Source organism: Chiloscyllium plagiosum, unplaced genomic scaffold (genome assembly GCF_037043375.1).
Source record: "Chiloscyllium plagiosum isolate Xiang-an unplaced genomic scaffold, Cpla_swu_hap1 HiC_scaffold_14, whole genome shotgun sequence".
Classification (NCBI taxonomy): domain Eukaryota; kingdom Metazoa; phylum Chordata; class Chondrichthyes; order Orectolobiformes; family Hemiscylliidae; genus Chiloscyllium; species Chiloscyllium plagiosum.
In genome coordinates, this window is record NW_028270152.1 from 62655094 (window position 1) to 62681381 (window position 26288).

Genomic DNA, 26288 nt, shown 5'->3' on the forward strand with positions numbered 1-26288 from the left:
TTTGCTATGGTTGTCAACCAATGTCAAGAGTGCACTAGATAGTATCAAGTGCAAGACACACACATCGCAAAGCAATGTCAACAAGCTTTACCCTTGTTCGTGAGCCTCTGCAGCATCCTATATAGTCAAAAGCCCACATATATATCTATAGCTGCTGAGGGAATTTGTTATTTATCTGTACTGTACACAAGCTGGAGCTTAAATGAGGAAGAAACATAACTGCGTAATGCTGTAAATACACACCAGGTCAGCCAACATTTGCTGAAGGGTCCCACTTGAACTTTACACTTTCTCCTTTCTGCCAGGGATTAGAACATAATTAGCTAACATTACAGAAGACAGATCAATGCTCCACATTTGCCCATTTTTCCTGCATACACAGACACAGAGCCAGGGACATGAGGGTCATAGCAGATGGGATGTAGATCTTACTAAAATTCTTCAGAATATGGATTCTAGGGCCAGCAAGAAATGATTTATAGCTCCTAGTAGTCTGAACTAATAATGAAAACATGTGCAAGCAATTCTCTACAGGCCAAGAACAGGAATGAAAATCTCTTCACACTATCCCCATACAATATTTGGTTTAATTTGTTTGGCTGAAGAAAAGTCAAACTTCTTGTATGTTTTTTTTTTGGAATGTGCCAATGTTCTACACCCCTCCTCTTGAAGATATGAATCCAGGAATACCAGATGCTTTGTTACAGAGGCATCTTTTATGCATAAGTTTCAACAGCGAGTAGCAGCAGGTTAGTTAAATCTGCTGTTCATCACAGCATGGTTGATCCTTTCCACACTCCAGCTCTGCACTCTAGCACCATCACTTAAATAGCCATTAGGAGTAAAATCCCTGAAACCCTGATCTGAACTTAATGGGCAGTGTGAAATACAACAACACTGTTGCTACTCCTGCTGTGATTGGCATAACCAACACTACTTCTCTTTCAGGCACATTTGTAATTCTCCTCTGGCATGATGAGTTTGATCACATACCATATCCCAGCAACAAGAATGTTGAAGCACAGAATACAATGACATTCTCTTCTCAGGTGGAGCCGTTTCTGGACTGGTCACTAGAACTTTTTAAATAAAGTTAATTTAATTCTCGTCAATCTGTATTAATGTTAGAGGTTAATTCCTGTTCGCAGGAAGGTTTGCAGACTTGTAACTATCCAGTTCCCAAAGTACCCACCTCTCTTCCTATTGCTCTGATAATTCGGAGGACATAGGAGGGGGCTGACTCCACTTTTTGGCAGGAGCCAAAATGAGTATGTTCAAGGTATTCAAATGAGGCAACTCAAGGTAATACTCAATGAGCAAGACTGTGATTAATTTATCAAATTAACGGCTAATGTACACAGGAAAGGGATAGCAGAACAAAATTTGAAATGGATTTCGACATGAAAGTAGACAAGTTCTGACCATGAGACAAATTGTGTTGTTAGATTTTTTTAATAAAGGACAGAGCTAATTGGATTAGGTAACTTGATAGTCTTGTCATGTTTAAATTACATCACTTTGCTACAATTAGATAATGCAAAGAATAGAAAACATAGATTGGATTGGCAGCTTTGAAGTGTGGGCATGGGTGCTCATAAAATACATTGTCTGCCTTCCCACCAGTCTTCTAGTTTACAAGGCAACAGATGAACTGTCATTCCCAGGATTACTGGGATCCTTCTGCAATCATTAATATTTTATCTGTGGAAGACATAGCCCAGGTCAGGATGGGCTGGTGTGTCCAACACTGAATGGCTGGGGAGAATATTTTATTTAGGGGTATTCCTCTGACCAGAGGTACACACCACGCACACGCCCAACAAAACATTATATAACCTCATTTATCTGTACGCCAGCTGGTCTTGCCAGCTTGCACCCAACACAAAATTCACATCACCCTCACTGGGGCTTGTCTGCAAATCACCTTCTGCTACTGCCCCAGACTTATCATCAGATGGTCTCCATAACCTCTTTTCAGTGATTGCCTGTGGTCCCAGCTAAGGTTGAAGCCAACGCTACTTTTGATTGTTAGACTATTATCATTAACAGGAACAGATATGAACTTCTTTCCAAATAAGGTCTGAAGTCTGAAGTCTCAGTCTGAGCCAATTAATGAACCATTGAGCAAAAAGTGTCAGAGACAGTGTTCACGGTTGAGTTCATGTTATGCGGTGTTGGGGGGGCACAGAACTTGGCACCATATAAAATCCAGCCCCATGATCTGTAATTTCTGTGGGCTGTTCCCAGGAGACTGTGACATATTAGTTAGCCAGTATATTTCTTTTCATTCACTCATGGGATGTGGGCATTGCCAGCTGGGCCAGTATTTACTGCTCAACCTAGTTGCCCATCCAACTTGCATAGATTTAGAAATTAAGCAACTGGTTGCTTTTCTGAAAGAAAGGTGAATTTTGAAAATAAAAAGGTGATCAGTGTGAAACCTCGAGGTGCCTGTGTGAACTAGGTCAGAGTGGGAACTGGGAAGAAAATCAAGTCAATAAATAATCTGAAAACATTAGTGTTATGTGTCAGCTGTAAATATCAGATAACTTGCACAGTATTCTCCCCAAGAAATGAGAAAATTTTCATTGATTATTCACACAACCATCTGCAATTTCTCAAAAACAGTGGAAACAGGGTTACCAACTCTGATGAAGTGCAATTATTGGAGGCTTCATCACATGGCTTTCTCCCTCTGAGCTCCAGCTTTGGCTCTCCATCACATTTATCCTCACTTCCTGTGGCTTTTAAAAAAAGAAAACACTCTCCATTACTAAACTTGAGGATTCTTGATGGTCCATCAAGTGGCTTTTTTCACATCTTCAACACTTTTTCAATTTGTAAAGAGAAATGCTAGAAGAAAATTTAAAATTATCTTTCTCAAAAAAGCAATCCTTCAAGTTCTGGGCACATGGGGATATTACTGCTCGACTATTAATCCAAAGAGGAGAAAGTGAGGGCTGCAGATGCTGGAGATCAGAGCTGAAAATGTGTTGCTGGAAAAGCGCAGCAGATCAGGCAGCATCCAAGGAACAGGAGAATCGACGTTTCGGGCATAAGCCCTTCTTCAGGAATCAAGCTTCAGGCTTATGCCCGAAACGTCGATTCTCCTGTTCCTTGGATGCTGCCTGACCTGCTGCGCTTTTCCAGCAACACATTTTCAGTATTAATCCAAAGACTCAGCTAATGACTGGGGACTTCGATTCAAACCCAGCCATTGCAGATAGTGGAATTTGAATTCAATAAAATTAAGAGTCTAATGATAATCATGAATCCATTGTCAATTGTTGGCAAAGCTTATCTGGGTCAATAATGTCCTTTAGGGAAGGAAATTGCCATCTTTGTCTGGCCTACATATGACTCCAGTCCCACAGCTATGTGGTTGCCTCTGAACTGTCCTCTGGGCAATTAGGGATGGGCAGTAAACGTTGGCCTAGCTAGTGACACTCACATTCCAGGAATCAATAGAAGAAAACTTCAAATCCATCCTGGAGATTAGGCAACACTGGCTTGTAATGATCATTCAAGGAAATGTCAACGTATGTATGCCAGCTTCTTATCTCACCCCCAAGAAAATCTTGTTGATTTTATGAATTAAAATTTTGTCTCATGCTTCGGCATTTGTGATAGTGATTCAGCAAATGAATCATCTCGGGTGTTATAGCTCACACGTGCAATAGCTCGAGATGTTACCTTTTTTTGTATTTTTTTAAAAAAGAAAATAAAACAGCAGAACACTATAATGGAAAGACACTCTTGGTCAAGTTAAATATTAAATTTTCTATATTTAAAGATGATACAGAAAAAATTCTTGAGTGGCAGATCAGGTAAAAATAAACAACTTAACTTTCACAGGTACATGATCAGGATCCAACATCAAAGATCATTCTGAGATTCCAAGAGTCTTTTTAGCAGAATTCTTTACAATAAGAAAGCAAGGTCTGAATTTGTTAAGACCACTAGTCATGTCAAAACATTCTCTAGCTCACAATACTTTTGAAGCATAGTCAATGCTGTAATGGAGGAAACGTGACAACCAATATGGACACAACTAATTCCCACAGACTTCAAGTGATAATAGCAGAAGATCTGTGTTGAGATACTGATTGAGGCATCAATATTGATCAGAACATCAACACTAAACGGCCCTCACTCATCATTGATATTGTGCTGCCGAATCTTTTACCCGAGGGCAACAGTGTCCTACATTGATGTGCGAGGCACAATGCTTACGCTGGAACCTTAGGACCCAGAGGTGAGGGTGCTACCAACTGAGCCATATCGGACCCCATTATTTGAGATTAGGAGAAAATTTGGAGTTCCAAATATCATAGAGTTCTAACTCACTGCCGGAATGTGGAGCGAAACATTTGCGTCACACACTAGCTTTCAAAATGACTAAAAGGTTTTTTTTTAACACTTGGTTAGGAGACCTCAAAGGAAACAGCTATCAATCAAATTGTAGCCAAAACTACAGCAATGGGCAAGCGGCAATGACTGTCTGTTCCAGATAGAGAATCCTCGAAAGGGAAAATGTTAGCCTGACACCCAAGACACAGGAATTATCCATATTTGAGTTGGCAAGACTGTGTATGGTCTCATTTACAGTGGGAGGCCTGTCATGCACCAAGTCCCACACGGCCTTGGTGAGCTATTGTTTGATTCAAAGATCAGAGTATTTCTGTGGAACTGAAGGTTGTAATCTTTTGTCTGTCTTCACGACCATCAGCTGATCCACTGTGAAAGGATTTTGTTGTGGCAGGACGTACGGATTGCTGGCACTTGCTCACCTTATCATAGGCAGTTCAGGCAAAGGGCTTTTGCCCGAAACGTCGATTTTGACTGTCCTCGGATGCTGCCTGAATTGCTGTGCTCTTCCAGCACCACTGATCCAGAATCTGGTTTCCAGCATCTGCAGTCATTGTTTTTACCTTATCATAGGCAGTTGCAGGCCTAGGGGGCAGGGTTGAGTGAACATTGAAGCACTGTCCTTTACATCATCCTTCTCAAAATAATCTGCTGCTGTATTCTGTGATTGCTCGCTCTTCAGTGGAGGTCCTATTTTGTAGCTGGTGTCCCTATCCGGAGATTATTCCAGCTATTCAGTCCCTCATTCACAGGACTGGGAACCGCAACTCTCTCCTAACCTGAATAAAGGGCTCATAGGATTTCCAACCAGTTAATTTTGCACTCCAAGCAGCAGCACAAAATTGTCCGGGAGAATCTGACAATGAAGTTCATTTAAAAACCTCTGCAGCATTGCTTGGCTAAGATCTGAGTTTAAAAAATCTGTTTCCCATAATCTGAAACAAGACAGATTGTCAGGATAGTTACAGAAGGTTCCTGCTGATATTGACAGAAGACTTAATTTACTGTGCACTTTGATCATTTGAAACATTGAGGCAATGGCAACTCTTTCGAAGGTTATTAATCAGGGCAATTGTAATACAAGTACCGCTGCAGTGATCCTGCTAATTCTTGTAACAAGTAGAGTTCCCACCGCGGAGACATGTAAAAGGTCAACGGTCACCAAGAGATTCATGGCAGTTGCTCAGCTTGGCGTTGTTTTGACAGTATCAAGGAAAGCTGCAGGAAACCTTCCACCAACCAGACTTCACATGCATCTCTCCCACAGTGAAGAAAAGGGAAAGTAGGCCAACCCCACACTGACACACACCTCATGGTCCAAACCATCAGAAGGTGAGCTGTGAAGCTGCCATAATGCCTGGGAGGACAAGGTTAGTAATGTTCATAAGGATCACAAACATTCTGAGATGCTTCTGCATGGATTTCGGGCTTTAAACTTGCAGACTGCTTTTATGTAAACAATGGCCTCAACACTATCCCAGCTCAGGAAGAAGTCCTCAGACATGTTCACATAAAGTGGTAATTTATGGCTTGTGGCATTACCAAAGCATTTGTCCTCGACAAATGCATTGGATTGTCTGGCATTTAACAGCAAGATCAGAAAACCACACATCTTACTTGTGCACTGTCAGCTGATTTCATCCAGGAAAGTGGTTGAATCAGTTCAGACAGCCTCAAAAATCCCTTGAGTAAAGGGAAATAAAGCTAAGTGTTCCATTCTAATTGGTATTCTTTGAGTTCTGCTGCCAAGTGAAATTGTAGACATTAAAAAAAGGACATGGATTGAACAATAAAACTGCAGCAAGGAATCTGATCACCACCTTTGACAGCACCTTTCAAACCCTTGATCTCTATCATCTAAAAGAATAAAGCAAATAAATGGAACACCACTGCCTGGAAGCTCCTTCTAAGCTACACATCACACTGAATTGGAACTATATTGCTGTTCCTTCACTGTTGCTGGATCAAAATTCTGGTTATCCCTTCCTAACAGCACTGGAAGCAGTTCAAGATGGCAGCTCACCACAATACGTTCTCACAAACAGTTATGACGGGCAAAAGATGTTAGCCTAGCCAACGACACCCACATCACAACTGAATGTAAGGCAACCCCCCATATCCGCTGAATCGTTTTCCGTGGTTTCAGTTACCCGCAGTTTACCACGGCTAGAATATATTATCGAGAATGTTCCAGACCAGGGATCAGAAGGCTGCCGGGATGGTACGTTTCCAATTTAAATAAATGGGTTCGCTCTTATCCGCAGTTTCGGGCTTCCACGGTCGGTCCTGGAACGTATCCCCCTATGGGTATTGGGGGTGGTGGGGGGGGGGGGGGGGGGTGGGACTACAGTCTTCAAATATCAGGTCCTAGCCATTTTGTATCTCAATTGCGCATTTTAATTTCAGAATCGCTTGTCAAAGAAAAGTCTACCAATCAGAGTACAGAAACTTTCAGTTGATTTTCCTGTGTTGTAACAAAGGAACTTACGTCATCACTGTGTGACGAAGTGACATCACCCCTGAACAGTCTAACTCTCAATTTTAAGAGTGTTGACTCCTTGTTCCAGACTCTCTCGCAAAAGCTATTCTCCACCTTTTCTCGCAAATAACATAAGGCTCATTGTCTAGATTTGCAGACAGTTACATGCACATTTTGCCATAGCCTGTGCTAGTGATGCTGGCAGCCAATGCACATGCTTTATGATGCCAATTATAAACTGAAAGAAGACTTATTGGTATTCATCTTTTGAACTGTGCGTCTCAGTGAATAACCTTCAAGTTGCAGCCAATTCTAGCAGATCCATGCAATAGAGAAAAATAGCCTTCACACAGATCCTGATACAGTATAAATTGCTTCCCTAGTGTTTGTCACAATCTAAGGCATAAAATAAATTTGCAAGACTTGGCTAATTTCCCTATGTTGAAATACTGGAAGTGCTGACTATGAACTAAATTATTTTAATTCAACAGTGATTAATCCTTTACAGTCCATTATCTGGTTGGACTTAATGAATTCATGTTGGATGTCAGTCAGTCACTGCTGTCCTGTGCTCTAACCATTGTTGATACTGCTCCTTTGTTCAAGTATTGGGCCTAGTACCAGGATTATGAACCAATGAGACTTAACTGGCAACAAGTATAGCTGATTGGTTAATGGAGTTGAGTCGGTAAAAACAATGACTGCAGATGCTGGAAACCAGATTCTGGATTAGAGTGGTGCTGGAAAAGCACAGCAGTTTAGGCAGCATCCGAGGAGCAGGAAAATCTACGTTTCGGGCAAAAGCCCTTCATCAGGAATAGAGGCAGAGTGCCTGAAGGGTGGAGAGATAAATATGGAGTTGAGTCACCTACCAGCTAAAAACTACATGATTTGATTGTGAGTAGCTGAAAATCTTGTGGGTGTAAATGATATTGCCAGAAGCTTTAGTGGGCGGCACGGTGGCCCAGTGGTTAGCACTGCTGCCTCACAGCGCCTGTAGACCCGGGTTCAATTCCCGACTCAGGCGACTGACTGTGTGGAGTTTGCACATTCTCCCCGTGTCTGCGTGGGTTTCCTCCGGGTGCTCCGGTTTCCTCCCACAGTCCAAAGATGTGCGGGTCAGGTGAATTGGCCATGCTAAATTGCCCGTAGTGTTAGGTTAAAGGGGTGGATGTAGGGGTATGGGTGGGTTGCGCTTCGGCGGGTCGGTGTGGACTTGTTGGGCCGAAGGGCCTGTTTCCACACTGTAAGTAATATAATCTAATCTAAGTAATCTAATCTAATCTTTAGGTCCGCTGGAAGTGGAGGTGGTCTCTCGACAATAGAAGATACCTGAAACCTGAAGAAAACCAGTCATCATCTTCCACCAATTGTTCCTTTCAAGCAATAAGTCATAGACTTTATAATTTGTGAGCCAATCACTTGTGCCTGCTGCAAGGAAGGGAAAGAAACCAGAAAAAAGTTTGAAGGACAAGTCTTGGCAAACAAAAGGATCTCTCAGAAAACCTATGGCCAGAGGCCATTGAACTGTTTCTTGAGGTTTTCCTCTCCATTCATAACACCAATATTTTTGTCTGTATGTGCATGTAAGGGAAATGTCATAAGGAAATTAGAGTTTTAATAGTAAAGTTGTATGTCAACAATTTGTACATCTTTTCTATGTATGTAGACTTTATTTACAGTAATTCTTGTTAAGCACTGAAACCTGGTCTGTGTTTTCAGTTCACCTAGGTCCAAGCACATAGGTAACTGGGGAAGTTTTGTGTACTTTGTGAAAATCTATTAACCTTTGTGAATACCTTGTGAACAGTGGGCAAATGCACTACCCCAGAGAAGCATGATATTTCACAATGACAGGTGTTAAGCTAACTGGCCAATGGCTACCTGTGTTTTTGGCTCCCTCCCTTTTTGAATGAAGTTGTTACCTTGGCAGTTTCCAAACTTCCAGGACTTTTCCAAAATCCAAAATTATCCATTTTCTCTGTAGCTAGTTCTTTTACTATCCGTGGATGTTTTCCATCAGGTTCAGGGGTTTATCAGTTTTTATCCCCATTTGCTTTACAAGTATTTTTTTCCTCCAGTAATAGCTGCTATATTGATTTCCCCTTCCACTTTTGACCCTTTAATATTTAGTACCTTTGGACTACCACTAGATGTCTTTTATCGTCAATACTGATTCAATTTTAAAATTCAGCTTCTCTTCCATTTCCTAGTTCCTTATTATTATTATTTTACCAGCTTTAGTTTTTAAAGAGCATACATTCACATTTATATATTTAAAGAAGGTCTTGCTGCCTGTCCTGAAATCACTTGCAAGTTTACCCTCAAAGTTTATTTTTGCCCTTTTTTGATTAAATTTTGTTGGCTTTTAAATCTTTCCCAATTCTATTGTCATGCGTAATCTTTACCACATTGTAATTTTTTTCTAACTATGTTGCCCTTAACTTCACTGGTTATTTGTGGTTGCTTAATCCTCTTCCTAGAATCCTCCTTCCTCACTGGGATATACCTTTGTTGTAAGTCATGATCTATTTTTGTAAACATCTGCCATTGTTCTTCAACTGTGTTTGCTGCTAGAGTCCTGACCCAGTCAACTCTAGCTACATTTGCCCTCGTTTCTTTGTAATAACTCTTATTTAGGTTTACCACAGCTGTTTCCTACCCAAGATTTTCACTCTCACTCTGAATGCTAATTTCTACCCCATTACGACACTTTTTTTCAGGGGATCTTTTACTCTGAGATCACTTATGAAATCTCCCACATAACACATTACCAGATACAAGGGAGACCAAAAACTCTTTCGGGAATACAAAACGGGATATCTGTCTCCTCTGCTTTGCATTTTCCATTTTCTTGTCTGATCAATTAAGACAAGACAAATAAACAAGCAAAACAAAAAAATCAAAATATAGCAGTTGCTGGAAATCTGGAAAAAAAACAGAAAGCTGGAGAAACTCAGTGTCTGACAGCATCTATGGAGAAAGAGACAGAGCTAACATTTTGAGTCCACATGGCTGTTTTCCAGAATAAGATTTATATTATATTTGTGATGTTATCTCTTTACTGATCCTACACTTCTTTTCTCCTTCAAGTATTCATCCAATCTACATTTGACAGATACTGTTGAATTGTTAACAAGGACCACAAATTCGACTGGGACAACACAACGATCATAGAACAAGCTAAACAAAGGATCGCCGGAGGATTTCTAGAAGTATGGCATTCATCCATGGACTCCTTTAACAAGCACATAGACCTAAACCCAATATACCAGCCACTACAACGAACAACCGGAACTGACAACCGGAAGCAGCAGGAACGGATCAGAATAAATTCCAGAAGAGACAGTATAGCTGCACTTCACAGGAGGCTCCAAAGCACTGAAGATGTCACCTAGACAGGGGACGTGACGTCTGCAAATCAACTTCCCAGCTCAGCGAACATACCCACAACTGCGGCAACTCTATTTTTCTCTCTGTCCATGGATACTGCCAGACCTGTAGACTTTAATCAAGACTTTAAACAGTCTGATCTAAAAAGATCACAGTTTTCAAAGGCTAGTACTTAAGTATATGGCAACGAGCTAAACAAAACAAAATAATAAAACAGCCAAAAGATATGATGCACTTAAGTAATGCAATTAATTTGGATAATGCAATGATGTTGCCACTTACTGGATCAATCTCACAGCCATGTAACCATTGAACACTTGCTAAGACATTATAACTTTGGACTAAAGAATCATGATTGTTTATGGAAGCTGCACCATTGAAACAGAAAGTTCACACTTCATCCCAAAGGAAATCACTAAATTATTATCAGGCAACCTGGTCCACAACCACTCCCCAGTTAGAGACAGAATTGACTGACAAGGACCTGCTGAAGAAAAATGCTTCCCAGTAAATACAGATGTTGCTGAATGGAGTCCTGTTGTGACCTTCAAGAGTCCAAAAGTCAGAATCAATTATCATTCCTTGAACAGTGCGCAGATTTTATTCAGAGCTTAACTGTTGGTATTTAATGACTCTTGTATCTACCTGCTGTTCACAGTCACCTCAAACACTTACTGATGTTTTATTATTGAAATTTGCCTGCTGAGAGTCTGTCATAGAAGTAATATGGAACACAGGGAGGCTATTTGTCGCCCATCAACTTTGATTTGGCTCTTTTGAAGTACAAATCAGTTAGCTCATCATCCTTCTTTACTGATCCTACTCTTCTTTTCTCCTTTGACAGATGCTATTGAATTGTTATCCTGTACCTATCTGGCAATACATTCCAAATCAAAATTACTCATTGCATTAAATATTGATTTTCTTCCTGCCACTTATGGTTCTTTTACAAATCACCTTAACGTTGATTATTAATTCTTCTATCACAGAAGACAGTTTCTTTTGATTTTCTTCCTCTTCATTATTTTAAATACCTCTATCAAAGCTCCTCTTGATCATCTCTATTTGATGGAGAACAATTCTAACTAGTCCAGTCTATCCATATAATCCTCCCATCCCAAATACCTGAACCATGGTAATAATTTTTTTTTCCCTCCCTCTTCAAAGACATCATGTCATTCCTAGAGCGTTGTGCACAGAATTACGTACAATATTCCAACTGAAGTATTTAACAATGTTCGCCTCATATTTGACAATGAGCTTGTTCTAGCAGGCTCTGGTTTAGCTGTGCTAGATACAAGGGAAGACACTACCTTAGACACAATATCTCCAATTTTAAAGTAGGACAGGAATGCAATGAGCTGTTGATCTTACTTGCTTCCTGTGGATCTCCCATTTACCTGTCCAAAAGAACAGGTTAAATCTGGGACCCACTGGAAATGAACCCAAAACTGAGGGGGTAAAAAAACAGCCTAATTTTAATTGCATCCCAGTCCCATATCTTCTTTGTCAATTTAGTTTTCCAGGAAAAAGAAACACATTTTGACAGCAGACACAAGGTGGTGCAACCATTTAGATCGTAATAGTGCGCAGGAATATGGGGCGAAGGTAAAAGATTGGCACTAGATTATACAGCTGGTGCAGGCATGATGGACAAAATGGCCTCCTTCTACAGAGTAATAATTGAATACTTCTGCAATTTTATGTGCGTGTGCGCGTGTGTGCGCAAGATCAGTGTTTAGCTGCAGCCACTGACAATTGCAAGGCAATGCAAAGACTATTTCATAATTGAGCTCAGAATACAAAACAGCTGTCCAATGCTACAAACATCCGCAAAGAAAAACTAAAACTTTCTCATCACATATTAGAATAGGGGGTATCTGCCCTGCACATCAGTTTCACCATGTTGTTGTCACAGGACTGCAATTCTTTATTTGAAAGGAGATAAAAAGACAGATTGATGTACAGATTTGATGCACATCAAAAGGGTTGTTATCCTTTGACTATAGATTCCCTGGATCTGTGGGATCGATGAAAAGATAACAGGGGCTGTTGTGGCAAAAAGGTTTCCATACTGCTTAATTCGGTTTTGCACTTGACCACATTTGTTGGCAGTTTACAAATGAAATCATTTTCTTAAACTAACAGTGAAGGCACTTTAGGATATCTTCATTTACTCAGCAGAGAAGACACATTTTCCCCACCCATAGAGGGTTTTTCACAGACATTTGAGGGCTAGTTTTTGATTTTCAGGAGTTACTTTTTGGTTTTCAAGGGCTCCTTTTTCATGTCACGATCTCATTTATTAGCCAAAGCCATCATTTAGTAACAACACACTCTGTATATGTGTTGATGTGGACTTTTTGTTTGCACTCACACACAATCAGCATGAGAAGAACTCATCAATATCTTCAATAATTGACAAACCTCCATTACACTTAAAGCCACAAAAAACACACAAGAAAATAATTAATTTCTTAGACACCATAATGATATAAACTGGCCTAAAAACAACAGATAAGAGTTAACAATGGCAGTTCTTTTCAGAAGAAGTAACACACATTGACACAAAAAAAGCCATTGCCCTACACTCTTCCTTCCGCAGATTAGTTAGTTCGCAGTGAATCTGTTTCTATCACATCTACACAAAGCAAGAAAAGTTAACAAAACCGTTATTGGGCTTCTTGTTGCATCGCAGATCAAAGTCTTAGATTTAAATTCAACAACTGACACAAGGTGTTCATTACAACAGCTTCCATTGCATTCTCCCCATATAGAAGCTCTTAAATATATGCAGCCTTAAAGATTCAACATTCAATTCCATGTACTTAATCACCTTTGTGATTTCAAGTAATCTCTTACTTACCTGAGTACTTAGCTGTTGACATGTGTTCTCTTCCCTTCAGCCTCCCTCTCTCAACCTTTGCAGCTATCCCCTCCTGACTCCACCTTGCAGCTTCAAACATACAGCCATCCCTGACTTATCTATGCATTAAATGAACCTGGTCTTCATATGTAAGCGATAGAATTATTGCAGATGATCTAGCAATGGACAAGCAGCTCAATCCAATCCTGTCCTGCCCAAGGCAGAGGTTTTAGCAATGAGAATAAAGAACTGTGAGATTTATGCCTAATTTTCCCCCTTCTGGGCCAAAAGTTATAGGTCAGTTAACATACTCTGGAAGAACTACAAGTGGCTTAATCCAGGAATGGAACTTGGAGCCATTTAGTTTGGATGTGTCCATAATACATGTGCTTCAATATTCATGTATAACCAAGATTGGTTCTGGGAACATTTGCTCATACATAAGAGAATGGTTAAATCTTTGCACTTGAATACCTGTTCCCAACTCATTTTAATAATGTAGCATCATGGGTGCTAGGACGTAAATTGGGATTTGGATTCAAGTCATTCTCCAAGGTGAAGCACAAAATTCTAGGCTGACTCTACACCTCAGTAATGACTGATGGGTGCTGCATTGTTGGAAGCACCTGTCCCCTCAGTAGAATTAAATATCTCACAATGCCACTTTTAAATGAACAGTTATCCTGCTGTGCTGTCAATATTTATATATATTCTCAATATCCTTCATTCAAAATCCAAAAGAAAAGTTTATATCGACATCGTCCTTGTGCTGTTTGTGAAATGCTTGCTTTGAGTAAATTGGCTGTCTTGCTTCCCAAATGAAAACAGTTACCACTTTTCAAAACTAGTCCATTCGCTATGAAATTTCCTTAGGCCGTGGAAGTCACCATATAAATGCACAACCTCTTTTCATTCTAGATTTTCTTTTCCTTGGTATTCTCCTCCACCACCAGAATTTCCTGAGGAAGCTTGGGGCGGCACAGAGGCTCAGTGGTTGGCACTACTGCCTCACAGCGCTGGGTTCAATTCCAGCCTTGCGCAATTGTCTGAGTGGAGTTTGCACATTCTCCCCGTGTCTGCGTGAGTTTCCTCCAGGTGCTCCGGTTTCCTCCCATAATCCAAACATGTGCAGGTTAGGTGAACTGGCCATGTTAAATTGCCGATAGTCTTCAGGGATGTGTAGGTTCGGTGCATTAGTCAGGGTAAATATAGGATAATAGGGTAGGGGAATGGGTCTGGGTGGATTACTTTTCAGAGGGTCAGTGTGAACTTGTTGGGCCAAAGAGCATGTTTCCACACTGTAGGGATTCTATGATTTTATGTTTATCCAATGGTGACTTCTTGTGCATTCCCAATTTTATTAGCTCCAACACTAATAGCTATGCCTTCTGTTGTCTAGAACCAAGCTCTGGAATATCCTCCCTACGCCTCTTCACCTTAAAAGCTACCACTTTGACCAAATAATATTCCCTTCTGTGGTTCTGACATTATTCTTTGTTTTATAATACTCCTGAGAAGTACCCTGGGCTGTTTCATTCTATTCAAGGGTGCTATATAAATACAAGTTGTAGTTTCTGAACATTTTTGGTTTGCAAAACAACATTGGTTTAGGTAAAGGAAAACACGGTATTACACACTAGTTTTCTTAATGCAAGTTTAGTTAGTTGCTTCACACTTACAAAATAATTCATTTTTCTTGTATTTAGTTTATCCTACCTCCCATTAGAGAATATGTTTCCATTGCTCTGATACTTTTAGTAAGGCAAGCTCTCCTGAGTGAATCATCTTACCAGTTTCTGGGTCAGCCCTGGTGGGGCCCACTCATAGGTGACTGTGTCAAAAGTTGGATCTTTCTTTGTTACATTGGGATTGGTAATAATCATTCGGTTCCTCTTATAAATGCGGACTCCATCTCCTCCCTTCACTCGCGCAGTCAGATTAGAATAGTTAGAGTCAGCCAAAAGGCGGCCGATTTTCCGATCATCTTCAGCATCAGAGTGCAAGTTGTGATCCTCTTGGTTGCATTTGCATGACTTGCATATCTTCCTGTATCAAAAGCAAGCAAATTAACATTAGATAGGGCTCATTTGTCTGTACAGGAATGACCATCATTTGGTGGAATCAGTCAAGTTTCAGAATTCAAAGTACCATTGTTTGTTTGAGCCTTCACACATCTGATGAAAAAAAATGCACTTTGTACAGTCTGCATTTTGGAAGACAGGCTATAGCAAAAATAGTTTAGCATCTGCATAACAAGTTATTATCTAATGGGATTGGGTGGTGCACATCCAAGACCATAAGCTTAGTAGCATCTGGGAACTGAATCATAGTTCAGGCCAGACAGAAATGAGCAATGAGATATTTCCCTCCCTCTTGATATCTAGAGTCACAAGTTAAACAAGAATTGGCACATGCTTTATCCGCTGTGCTGTAGGAAAGGCCTTTAGGACAGATAAAACCCTTTTTCAAATTTGGCACAAAATGGTATCATTCATCTGTTAACACCTCCTAGGCTCAAGAATAAATAGCTTGAGCACTGCAATGTTATAAGTTCTATATAGTGCACACGTCTGAAGTTACAATTGATAGCAACAATTCTACCAATGCAGGGAGAGAGTTGCATCGTGCCCCAATGTGACTGCTGTGTATGGTGTTCAATACATCCAGTGGTATGAGAAAATGAGAAGGCTATAAAATGAAAGCAGAGATTTTTTATATCATCGCCGTCACCACCAAGGTTGAGTTGACAATTTTGTTCCTCTCTCCCCCCTTCAAGCTGGAACTCTCTTCTGGCTTGCCTCAGTGACTGCTTACTTACCAAGCGACTGTCGAGGCTTCTGATTTTCTCATCTGACTTTACAGTCATATGACCCCACTCCAAATCAATCAAAGGTTTCTCCTCTCACCATTCCTCAAACCCAGTGTCTCAATAGTCGTCCATCTGAAGCTGCAACTCCTGTTTCTCACCACTTGTCCTCCCTCCAAGTTGCTTTTAGGTCAGCCTCACACACCTCCCCATTACCTATTCCCTCTCCTTTCGCCTGACCCCTGCTATCACTTTGAGTGATTCTAGCCACTGCATACTGTTGGTGAGCATAACAAAATTTTGGAAGAAATATTTGGGCAGGTTCTGGAACTACATTAGATCGTAATAACCCTCAGATGAGACAGCAATAAGAGAACAGAGGGCTGAATCAGGGATTGCAGAGGCCAAGAAAACTGACTACAGCAATGTAGTCAGAGGGCATTCAAGCAAGGGGCAAAAAATACAATGCAGTTGCAGAAGGTGATGGTGACATTGGGGCTTAGACATTCTTCTCTGCAGTCAAGAACATGAGCCCTGAAGGTTATGTTGCATGTCAGGTGACAGGAATAAGGACACTTCTTCACAGATAGAGAGGAATGTGTAGTAAAAGGGAAATGTCCCATTTGCTGCGGACATTTATTGTATAGGTGGGACTTAACAAAGCGGGCTCACTGAGGTGGCCTGAGCAGCTCAGGACTAAACTGAAAAGCAGTTCGCATAGGGCCAATTGAGTCTGGATAATTACCTGAGTCCCAAGATGTTAGCATGGAATAATTAGGAGCAGAATGAAGAGATTCATAGACTGGTTTGGAAGACATGAGAGGCACTGACATACTACTGAGGAAAGAGGGAGACGTACCAATGGGCTGTCCTTCATCTTACCATGCTAGGAGCAGATAAATCATATAGCTTGGGCTGTAGAGTAGGTCTGCGACAAAATTAACTGCAGATTTAGAACATTTGGCCCGTCAAGCCTGTTCTATCATCAATAAAAATTTGTCTGAACTGATCTTGGCATTATTGCATTTTTCTGCCTACCTGTCGTAATCCTTGAATCCCTTGTCAATCAAAAATCAGCCTAATTCAGCTTTGAACACACACAATGATCCAGTCTTCACTGCTCACTGACAAAGAGAAATCCAAATTATAATGGACCTCCAAGAGAAGAAATTGCTCTTCGTTTCTGTCTTAAATGAGCAACTTCTTATTTTTTTAGATTGTCCTGTAATTCTAAATTCCGCCAGTAGAGGAGACATCTACTCAGCATCAGAGTTGAGAGTGTGTTGTTGGACAAGGATTCCTGAAGAAGGGCTCCAGCCTGAATTATCAATTTTCCTGCTCCTCGGATGCTGCCTGACCTGCTGTGCTGGGAGTGTGCATATAGAAAGGAAGGCACATCTGATGGGAGCCTTAAAGTTCAAGGGAAAGAGCAAGGCAACAGTAAAGAGTAAACAGATAAGGGTAATGATAAACAGAGACAAGTGTGTAAACAAAACAGAGGACCAACAAGGGATGAAAATGGGCGGCACGGTGGCACAGTGGTTAGCACTGCTGCCTCACAGCGCCTGAGACCCGGGTTCAATTCCCGCCTCAGGCGACTGACTGTGTGGAGTTTGCACGTTCTCCCCGTGTCTGCGTGGGTTTCCTCCGGGTGCTCCGGTTTCCTCCCACAGTCCAAAGATGTGCAGGTCAGGTGAATTGGCCATGTTAAAATTGCCCGTAGTGTTAGGTAAGGGGTAAATGTAGGGGTATGGGTGGGTTGCGCTTCGGCGGGTCGGTGTGGACTTGTTGGGCCGAAGGGCCTGTTTCCACGCTGTAATGTAATGTAATGTAAAAAAAAAAAATCTTGCAACATCTGCTTTGGTGAGACCACACCTGGAGTATCGTGTACAGTACTGGCCTCACTGTCTCAGAAGAGATAGAGTTGCATTGGAAGTGATTCAGACACAGTTCACTAAACTCTTGGGATGAAGGAGTTGTTTTAGGAGGAAAGGTGAAGTGGGTCAGGTCTATACTCACTGGAATTTAGAAGACGGAGTGTCAATTTTATTGAAACATCAAAGATTCCAAGGGGGAGAGACACAGTTGATGCTGAGTAGATGATAGTGAGGTCTGCAAATGCTGGAGATCAGAGTTGAGAGTATGTTGCTGGAAAAGCACAGCAGGTCAGGCAGCATCCGAGGAGCCTGAATCGATGTTTCAGGCTGGAGCCCTTCTTCAGGAATCCTTGTCCAACAACACACTCTCAACTCTGATGCTGAGTAGATGTCTCCTCTACTGGCGGAATTTAGAATTACAGGACAATCTAAAAAAATAAGAAGTTGCTCATTTAAGACAGAAACGAAGAGCAATTTCTTCTCTTGGAGGTCCATTATAATTTGGATTTCTCTTTGTCAGTGAGCAGTGAAGACTGGGTCATTGTGTGTGTTCAAAGCTGAATTAGGCTGATTTTTGATTGACAAGGGATTCAAGGATTATGACAGGTAGGCAGAAAAATGCAATAATGCCAAGATCAGTTCAGACAAATTTTTATTGATGATAGAACAGGCTTGACGGGCCAAATGTTCGAAATCAGCAGTTAATTTCTGTTGAATAAAGGGAACTGTGGAGTTATGAGGGAGGAGCTGGTCAAAGTTCAATGGTGCAATACCTGAGCAGGGATGACAGTGGAGGAACAATGGCGGATATTTCTGTGTATAATGCAGAAGATGCAGGATCAGTTCATTCCTAAAAGGAAGAAAGATCCTAGAAGGAGGCATGGGTGGCCGTGGCTGACGAGGGAAGTTAAGAAACATATAAAGTTAAAAGAGAAAAAGTATAACATAGCAAAGATAAGTGGGAAAATGGAGGACTGGGAAGCTTTTAAAGAACAACAGAGGATTACTAAGAAAGACATACGCAGAGAAAAAATGAGGTACGAAGGTAAACTGGCCAAAAATATAAAGGAGGATAGGAAAAGCTTTTTCAGGTATGTGAAAGGCAAAAAAATGGTTAAGACTAAAATTGGGCCCTTGAAGACAGAAACAGGGGAATATATTATGGGGAACAAAGAAATGGCAGAAGAATTTAATTGTCACTTCAGATCTGTGTTCACTGGGGAAGACACAAGCAATCTCCCTGAGGTAACAGTGGCTGAAGGACCTGAACTGAAGGGAATTTATATTTGCCAGGAATTGGTGTTGGAGAGACTGTTAGGTCTGAAGGTTGATAAGTCTCCAGGGCCTGATGGACCACATCCCAGGGTACTGAAGGAGGTGGCTCGAGAAATCGTGGATGTGTTGGTGATTATTTTTCAGAGTTCGATAGATTCGGGATCAGTTCCTGCGGATTGGAGGGTGGCTAATGTTGTACCACTTTTTAAGAAAGGTGGGAGAGAGAAAGCAGGAAATTATAGACCAGTTAGTCCGACTTCAGTGGTGGGAAAGATGCTGGAGTCTATTATAAAGGATGAAATTATGACACATCTGGATAGTAGTAACAGGATAGGTCAGAGTCAGCATGGATTTATGAAGGGGAAATCATGCTTGACTAATCTTCTGGAATTTTTTGAGGATGTAACTCTGAAGATGGACGAGGGAGATCCAGTAGATGTAATGTACCTGGACTTTCAGAAAGCTTTTGATAAAGTCCCACATAGGAGGTTAGTGAGCAAAATTAGGGCGCATGGTATTGGGGGCAAAGTACTAACTTGGATTGAAAGTTGGTTGGCTGATAGGAAACAAAGAGGAGTGATACACGGCTCCATTTCAGAATGGCAGGCAGTGACCAGTGGGGTACTGCAGGGATCAGTGCTGTGACCACAGCTTTTTACAATATATGTTAATGATATAGATGATGGTATTAGTAATAACATTAGCAAATTTGCTGATGAAACTAAGCTGGGTGGCAGGGTGAAATGTGAGGAGGATGTTAGGAGGTTAGGTTAGGTGAGTGGTCAGATGCATGGTAGATGCAGTTTAATGTGGATAAATGTATGGTTATCCACTTTGGTGGCAAGAACGGGAAGGCAGATTACTACCTAAATGGAATTAATTTAGGTAAAGGAGCAGTACAAAGAGATCTGGGTATTCTTGTACACAAGTCAATGAAGGTAAGCATGCAGGTACTGCAGGTAGTGAAGAAGGCTAATAGCATGCTGGCCTTCATAACAAGAGGGATTGAGTATAGAAGCAAAGAGGTTCTTCTGCAGCTGTACAGGGTCCTGGTGAGACCACACCTCGAGTACTGTGTGCAGTTCTGGTCTCCAAATTTGAGGAAAGACATTCTGGCTATTGAGGGAGTGCAGCGTAGGTTCACGAGGTCAATTCCTGGAATGGCGGGACTACCTTACGCTGAAAGACTGGAGTGACTGGGCTTGTATATCCTTGAGTTTAGAAGACTGAGAGGGGATCTGATTGAGACATATAAGATTATTAAAGGATTGGATACTCTGGAGGGAGAAAACATGTTTCCGCTGATGGGTGAATGTCGAACCAGAGGACACAGCTTAAAAATATGGGGTAGACCATTTAGGACAGAGATGAGGAGAAACTTCTTCACCCAGAGAGTGGTGGCTGTGTGGAATGCTCTGCTCCAGAGGGCAGTGGAGACTCAGTCTCTGGATTCATTTAAGAAAGAGTTGGATAGAGCTCTCAAGGATAGTGGAATCAAGGGTTATGGAGATAAGGCAGGAACAGGATACTGATTAAGGATGATCAGCCATGATCATATTGAATGGTGGTGCAGGCTCGAAGGGCAAAATGGCCTACTCCTGCACCTATTGTCTATTGTCTAATCCTAATGATCTTGTAAACCCTTACTGGAGTTCAACACAGCCCATCTGAATGGAATACATGCATTAAAGTGAAGGGAAAGAAAAGAAATCTTCACTTTAATCCCTGCTGCAAATCAAAACCATACAGCCTGATAGGTCATTCATTCTGCATTAAATAACTAACCAAATACATTTTAAATCACGTTTCTCAAGTTAAATCTGAAGTTGAAATATGGATTTGTTTTGATCTTTATTCAGCTAAAGTTGTGTTGGCGCTGGATTGTTTCGATAATGTCAGTTTAAAATCAAATTTGGCAGGAAGACAACAAGTAAGAAACTCATTTTATCTCAGCACCAAATTTGTAATTTCATATAGAGACAGATCATAGGACAGCTAAAATTAGAAATTTAAAAATTGTCACACTGGTACAGTATGGACACAAAGATAACATAGGGACAGATAGTGTTGAGGAAGTGAGGAGGCTGTATCTTTGGCTAAGAGTTGGAACTGACATACCTAAAAGTGGCCTGGGTCTCACCCTGGTAAGTCACTAATAGCTTGGCTCTCATCTACAGATCCTGCAGCCATTGAGAGTTATGAATCTTGGACCTATGTCTATGTTCTATGTTACTTTTAAAAAAATGTTCATTGTGTTGGGCATCACTGGCAAGGCCAGAATTTATTGCTCATCCATAACTGTCCTTCAGAAGGTGATGGTGAGCTGGCTGCTTGAATCTGTGTGATGTAGGTAAACCTGCAGTGCTATTTAGAAGGGAGTTTCATGATTTTTAACCCAACAACAATGTAAGAGTGATGATATATTTGAAAATTGGGATGGCGTGTGACTTGAAGAATTTGACAATCATGCTCCCAGAAGAGTTAAGCACTAAGCATTTCAGTTAACTGTTCCAGTCTCCACCTAGCATGACTCAACCACAGAGAGACAGAAACTACATTAATATAATGTCTGAATTACTAAGTATCAAAACTAAATACATTCCTGTTCTGTCTGCCTGACATTTCTTTCTCTCAATCCCCCACTGACATCTGCCATATAAACAAACAAGCTTTCATCCACACAGGTCATTCAGATCCTCAGAGAGACCAAACTTTTAAGTGTTCAAGATCATCCATTTCAGGGAAAAAATAATCAGCATTGATGTAGAAAGTTTACAGACTATTTAAATGTCCCAATGTAATTGAACCAACATTTTTGGGATGTGACTCTTTTCTCTTTGGGAATTTAACATTCAACCCACTGAAATGACTCTTTCCTTGAAAAAGGAAGATGTCACATTGTAAAATTCCTCTGTAACTACATAATTTTAGGCATTGACAAGAATATATGAAGTCCATGCATGCAAATTAGTCTATATCTACAGATCCCACATCAGCCATCCATGTCAAACTGGAATGGTACACAGTGGCTCAGTGGTTAGCACTGCTGCCTCACAGCGCCAGGGACCTGGGTGCAATTCCAGCCTCAGGTGAATGGCTGCATGGAGTCTGCACATTCTCCCACTGTCTGCGTGGACTTCCTCCCACAGTCTAAAGATGTGCAAGTTAGGTGGATTGGCCGTGCTAAATTGCCCATATAGTATTCAGGGAAGTGCAGGTTAGGTGGACAAGCCATGAGGAATGCAGGGAAAGGGTGGGTCTGGGTGGAATGCTCTTCAAAAGGTATGGACCGAATGGCCTGCTTCCACACAATAGGGATTCTATGGTTTTAAAAAAAAAAGAGCTTTCAGATGTTTCCCCCTCAGACACGGCCTCACTTCCCGGTACACCGACATGCAGACTAGCACATGAACTGCAATGCAAACTGAAACACCTAGTAGAAGACTCAAGCCACTCCATCCACTCCACCCAGGAATTCCTTAACATCAAAGACACCAAGGTAGAGGACAACAAGGTCATGGGTTCCTTCAACTTGAAAGCCCTGTTCACATCAATAAACATCACCTTGGCCAAAGAAACACTAACCTCACTGCTAGACGAACCAAGAATACAAACACCCGAACAGCACCAACTCCATTAGCCAGGACAGCATCCTCAAATTAGTAGACCTGTGCCTCACAACACACTTCATCTTCAATGACAAGGTCTACAAACAAATTAATGGGATGCCTATTGGATCACTAATATCTGCTCTTAGCAGATGCAGTTATGCAGAGGTTAGAATGTACAGCTCTTCCCACAATCCAGCCCAAGCTTTAGGTCCACTAAGTGGATGACACCTTTGTCATCACAAAACGCAACAAATTAGAAGAAACACATAAACAATATCTTTACCGGTATAAAGTTCACCAAAGAGGAAGAGAACAACAATAGACTCCCCTTCCCAGACATCACGGTAGAATGCAAAGCCAATGGGGAGCTACAGACCAATATGTACAGGAAAGCCATACACACTGACCAGATACTCAACTACAGGAGCAATCATCCTAACACCCACAAACGGAGCTACATCAGGACATTATTTAAACAAGCCACAACACACTGCAGCATCCAAGAACTAAGAGAAGCTGAGGAAAAACACCTATAACAATGTATTCAAGAACAATAGGTATTCAATAAGCGTAGTCTGCAGATCACTACGCAACAGACCAAAACAAAACACAATGCACCCAGGGATTCTATCCACACTACCATACATTAAAAACATCTCAGAGATGACAACCAGATTACTCTGGCCTCTCGGCATCATGGTAGCCATACACACAGACGAAGAGGGACATCAGTTCGAACAGGACAATACATCTATCCAGGGACAGGCTAAACAAAGTAATACACAGGACTTCCTTGAGGTCTGGCATTTAAATTGGAACTCCATTAACAAACATATCAATTTGGACCCCATTTACCAATCTCTCAGAAAAAGAACCGGAAGTGGTATCACCCACCATAACAGAACAAGATACATAACTAACAAGCTGGACAGAACACTAGCGCTTCATTGGAAGCTTACTGATAATGTTTCCTAGCATGGTGACAAAACATCTGAGAACTTACAGAACCTAAGAAAACTTACAACCTGATCCACAACCTGAGCTACAAATCTTCTCCAAAGGCGCATTCCTCATCTAAATCTATCATTGTCACCAGGCTTCCCCTTAAATGTATCTATAATGTAAATAATTTGTCAAGATATAGACCTTCACATTCACATCACTCATTGTGCAAAGATGATTCTTCTAAGAATTCCTTATTGGATTTCTTGCTGACTTGAAATTGCAATGAATTCAGGGCTGCAGGGTAAAACTGTCAATCAATGGGACAACCAGCACAGCTACCAAGAGCTGAATGGCCCCCATATATGCTATCAAAGGCTACTTTTGATCAAAGAATCACTTACCTCCAAGGATGTGGCTCAAATGCTTTGCACATTCCTCTGCATCCCAAACATGAAACCCCTTTTCCTGTTTGATAGAGAATGGACATCTGAAAGAGAAAGAAATCTCAGAATGAGGAAAAAGGTCAAATCACGCTCAATCTGCCCATAAAATGCATATTATCTGCTCTGCTGTAGACTTTGTACAACATCTTGAGGAAATCTTCGAGAAAATATCTTCATGACTGCTCCAGAATATTTATCCAGTGTTATAGATATTCCTGCAGTTTAGCTGTGCAAAAGTAAGCTTATTTTAATAATATAGTGAGGCAGAGGAAGCCAAGACTGTGCCAAGTCATTGAAAGATCAGTCCAATTAGTTCATTGCCCTTTCTCCATAATATTCAATCATTGGTGATGAAGCAGTAGAGTACAGCACGTCACCAGTGATGCTCGGATCAGATCATATGAACCTTGTTTATTACTGTCTATAAATACCAAGTATCTATCAAAATTCAACAGTGTTCCCAATGTTGTGATGTGGATTTTGTTTTCAGTCAATATAGCCTCAATTCCTGCCATTAAAGATTGGCCGGTACAAGTGGTGAGTTCAACAAGGCATTAACAAATGCCTAAACAGACCACATGCAATTTCTAAAATGCCAACAAATCACCAATATTTCAGTTGGGCCACCAATGATTTCTGAGCATTGTGCATTGTATCAATAGTGGATTGTGGCATTTTCATTTATGAGGTCTCAACCCATTGAAAATTCAACAATGACATGTTTTTCCACATGATTCCATCAAGTCAGTCCACCAACACCGCCAATTGAATGATTCAAGTATGTTTGAAAAGGATCTGCACTTACACTTTTCTGCTATTTGTCCTATACTTGGACAAGCTCAGGTTTGGAGAAGTCCAAGTTGCAAATACATTGGATAATAAGTGGAGAACTACTTATCAAACTGGGACATTTTAGACCCATTATTGCAATGTACAGCATGGAAACTGATCCTTCGGTCCAACTCGTCCAATCTGACCAGATATTCATGAATCGTCAAAGATGGCTCAAATACCTTTGACTTCAGGCAAACTGGCAAGTGTGAATTTTCCATACCTGGTCATATGTATCCTGATGTCCAGCACTGTTACAATTGGTGACATTACCACGTATGCATTCAGTAAAAGGATGCAATGAAGGGGATTGGAAAAGTCCTCAATATCAGCACAAATCACTGTTTTTCATTGCTCCCTGATTATCCAGGAAACAACTGAGCAATACAGTTCCAGGTTTGATCTTAATTTGTACCAAGCTAAATAACATTAGACATGATCATAGGAGGGGATCTCTAATCTAATTATGGAAACAAAATTGATAAGACTCCTATGGCTGGTGGATGTCAGTAACTCATGTTGGCAGGGATAAGTCTGGTGATGATACCATTGCCTGTAATTCAAATGTTTCCAGGGTTAGACAGACATAATATTCACCAAAAAAGCTAACCCAAATAAGAACTTGGATTAAATTACCAGAGGGTGAGAGGCTCCATGTGGAACTGTCCCCCAGTAATATGCCAAAACCTCATGGAAGGCATTGAGAAAAAGAATGCCCACGTGTTGTAAGCGTACCTTAAATTTGGATGAAACTTCCTCCTACTTTGCCTCACCAATTTTACTTAAACAAAATATTCTCGGAAGCCCATCCATTGCTACCAACACAGCAGTAACTTGCAGGCAGCTTTGCACTTTGTCCTCTCAATGAGATTGAAATACCCAAGGTTTTTCACTCTAGGACCATTAAAATTAACAGAGAAAGGTATTTTGTAGCCAACTAAATTGGGACGAGATTCAAAATCAGAACTCAGCAGCCAACCTCTTAATCCTGAGTCACTCAGTCAAATTTATCTTTGGAATTAACTTGCATTCATTGTTTCACCTTATAGTGAGGGGATGGAACACGACTGTTACTGGGCAAATTAAAGCTGGAACATTCAGCTACATGCCCACCAAAGTTCAGCCATAACTGCTTCAGGATTACTGGTAGAACAGCCTATAGGCCCCCATGTGGTTGTCTTTTCTGGGTCTCCTTTGATCGGCATGAACAAGATGGTCTGTATAATATCTAGGGTTCTATGTGGTCAGTGTCATGCATGCAGGCATGACAAACCATGACTCTAGATGAACATTTCCACATATGATGTCATAACGCAACCATATAAAACCCAAACCATCAACAGACATTGCCAGAACATCTGAAAGCATATCTGATACCAGCCAGTTCCAAATCA

At 41.0% G+C, this 26288-nt stretch overlaps 1 protein-coding gene across 1 annotated transcript in view; it reads right to left on the bottom strand.

Annotated features, from left to right (window-relative positions):
- lmcd1 (LIM and cysteine-rich domains 1) overlaps nt 1-26288 on the bottom strand; it is a 65886-nt gene that overhangs the window by 27807 nt on the left and 11791 nt on the right. The window contains exons 2-3 of the mRNA XM_043708407.2: nt 24022-24107; nt 14897-15152 (exon numbers count right to left, since the gene is read on the bottom strand). Of these exons, the coding sequence (XP_043564342.1) occupies nt 14897-15152; nt 24022-24107 (342 nt within the window). The remainder of the gene's footprint in view (nt 1-14896; nt 15153-24021; nt 24108-26288) is intronic.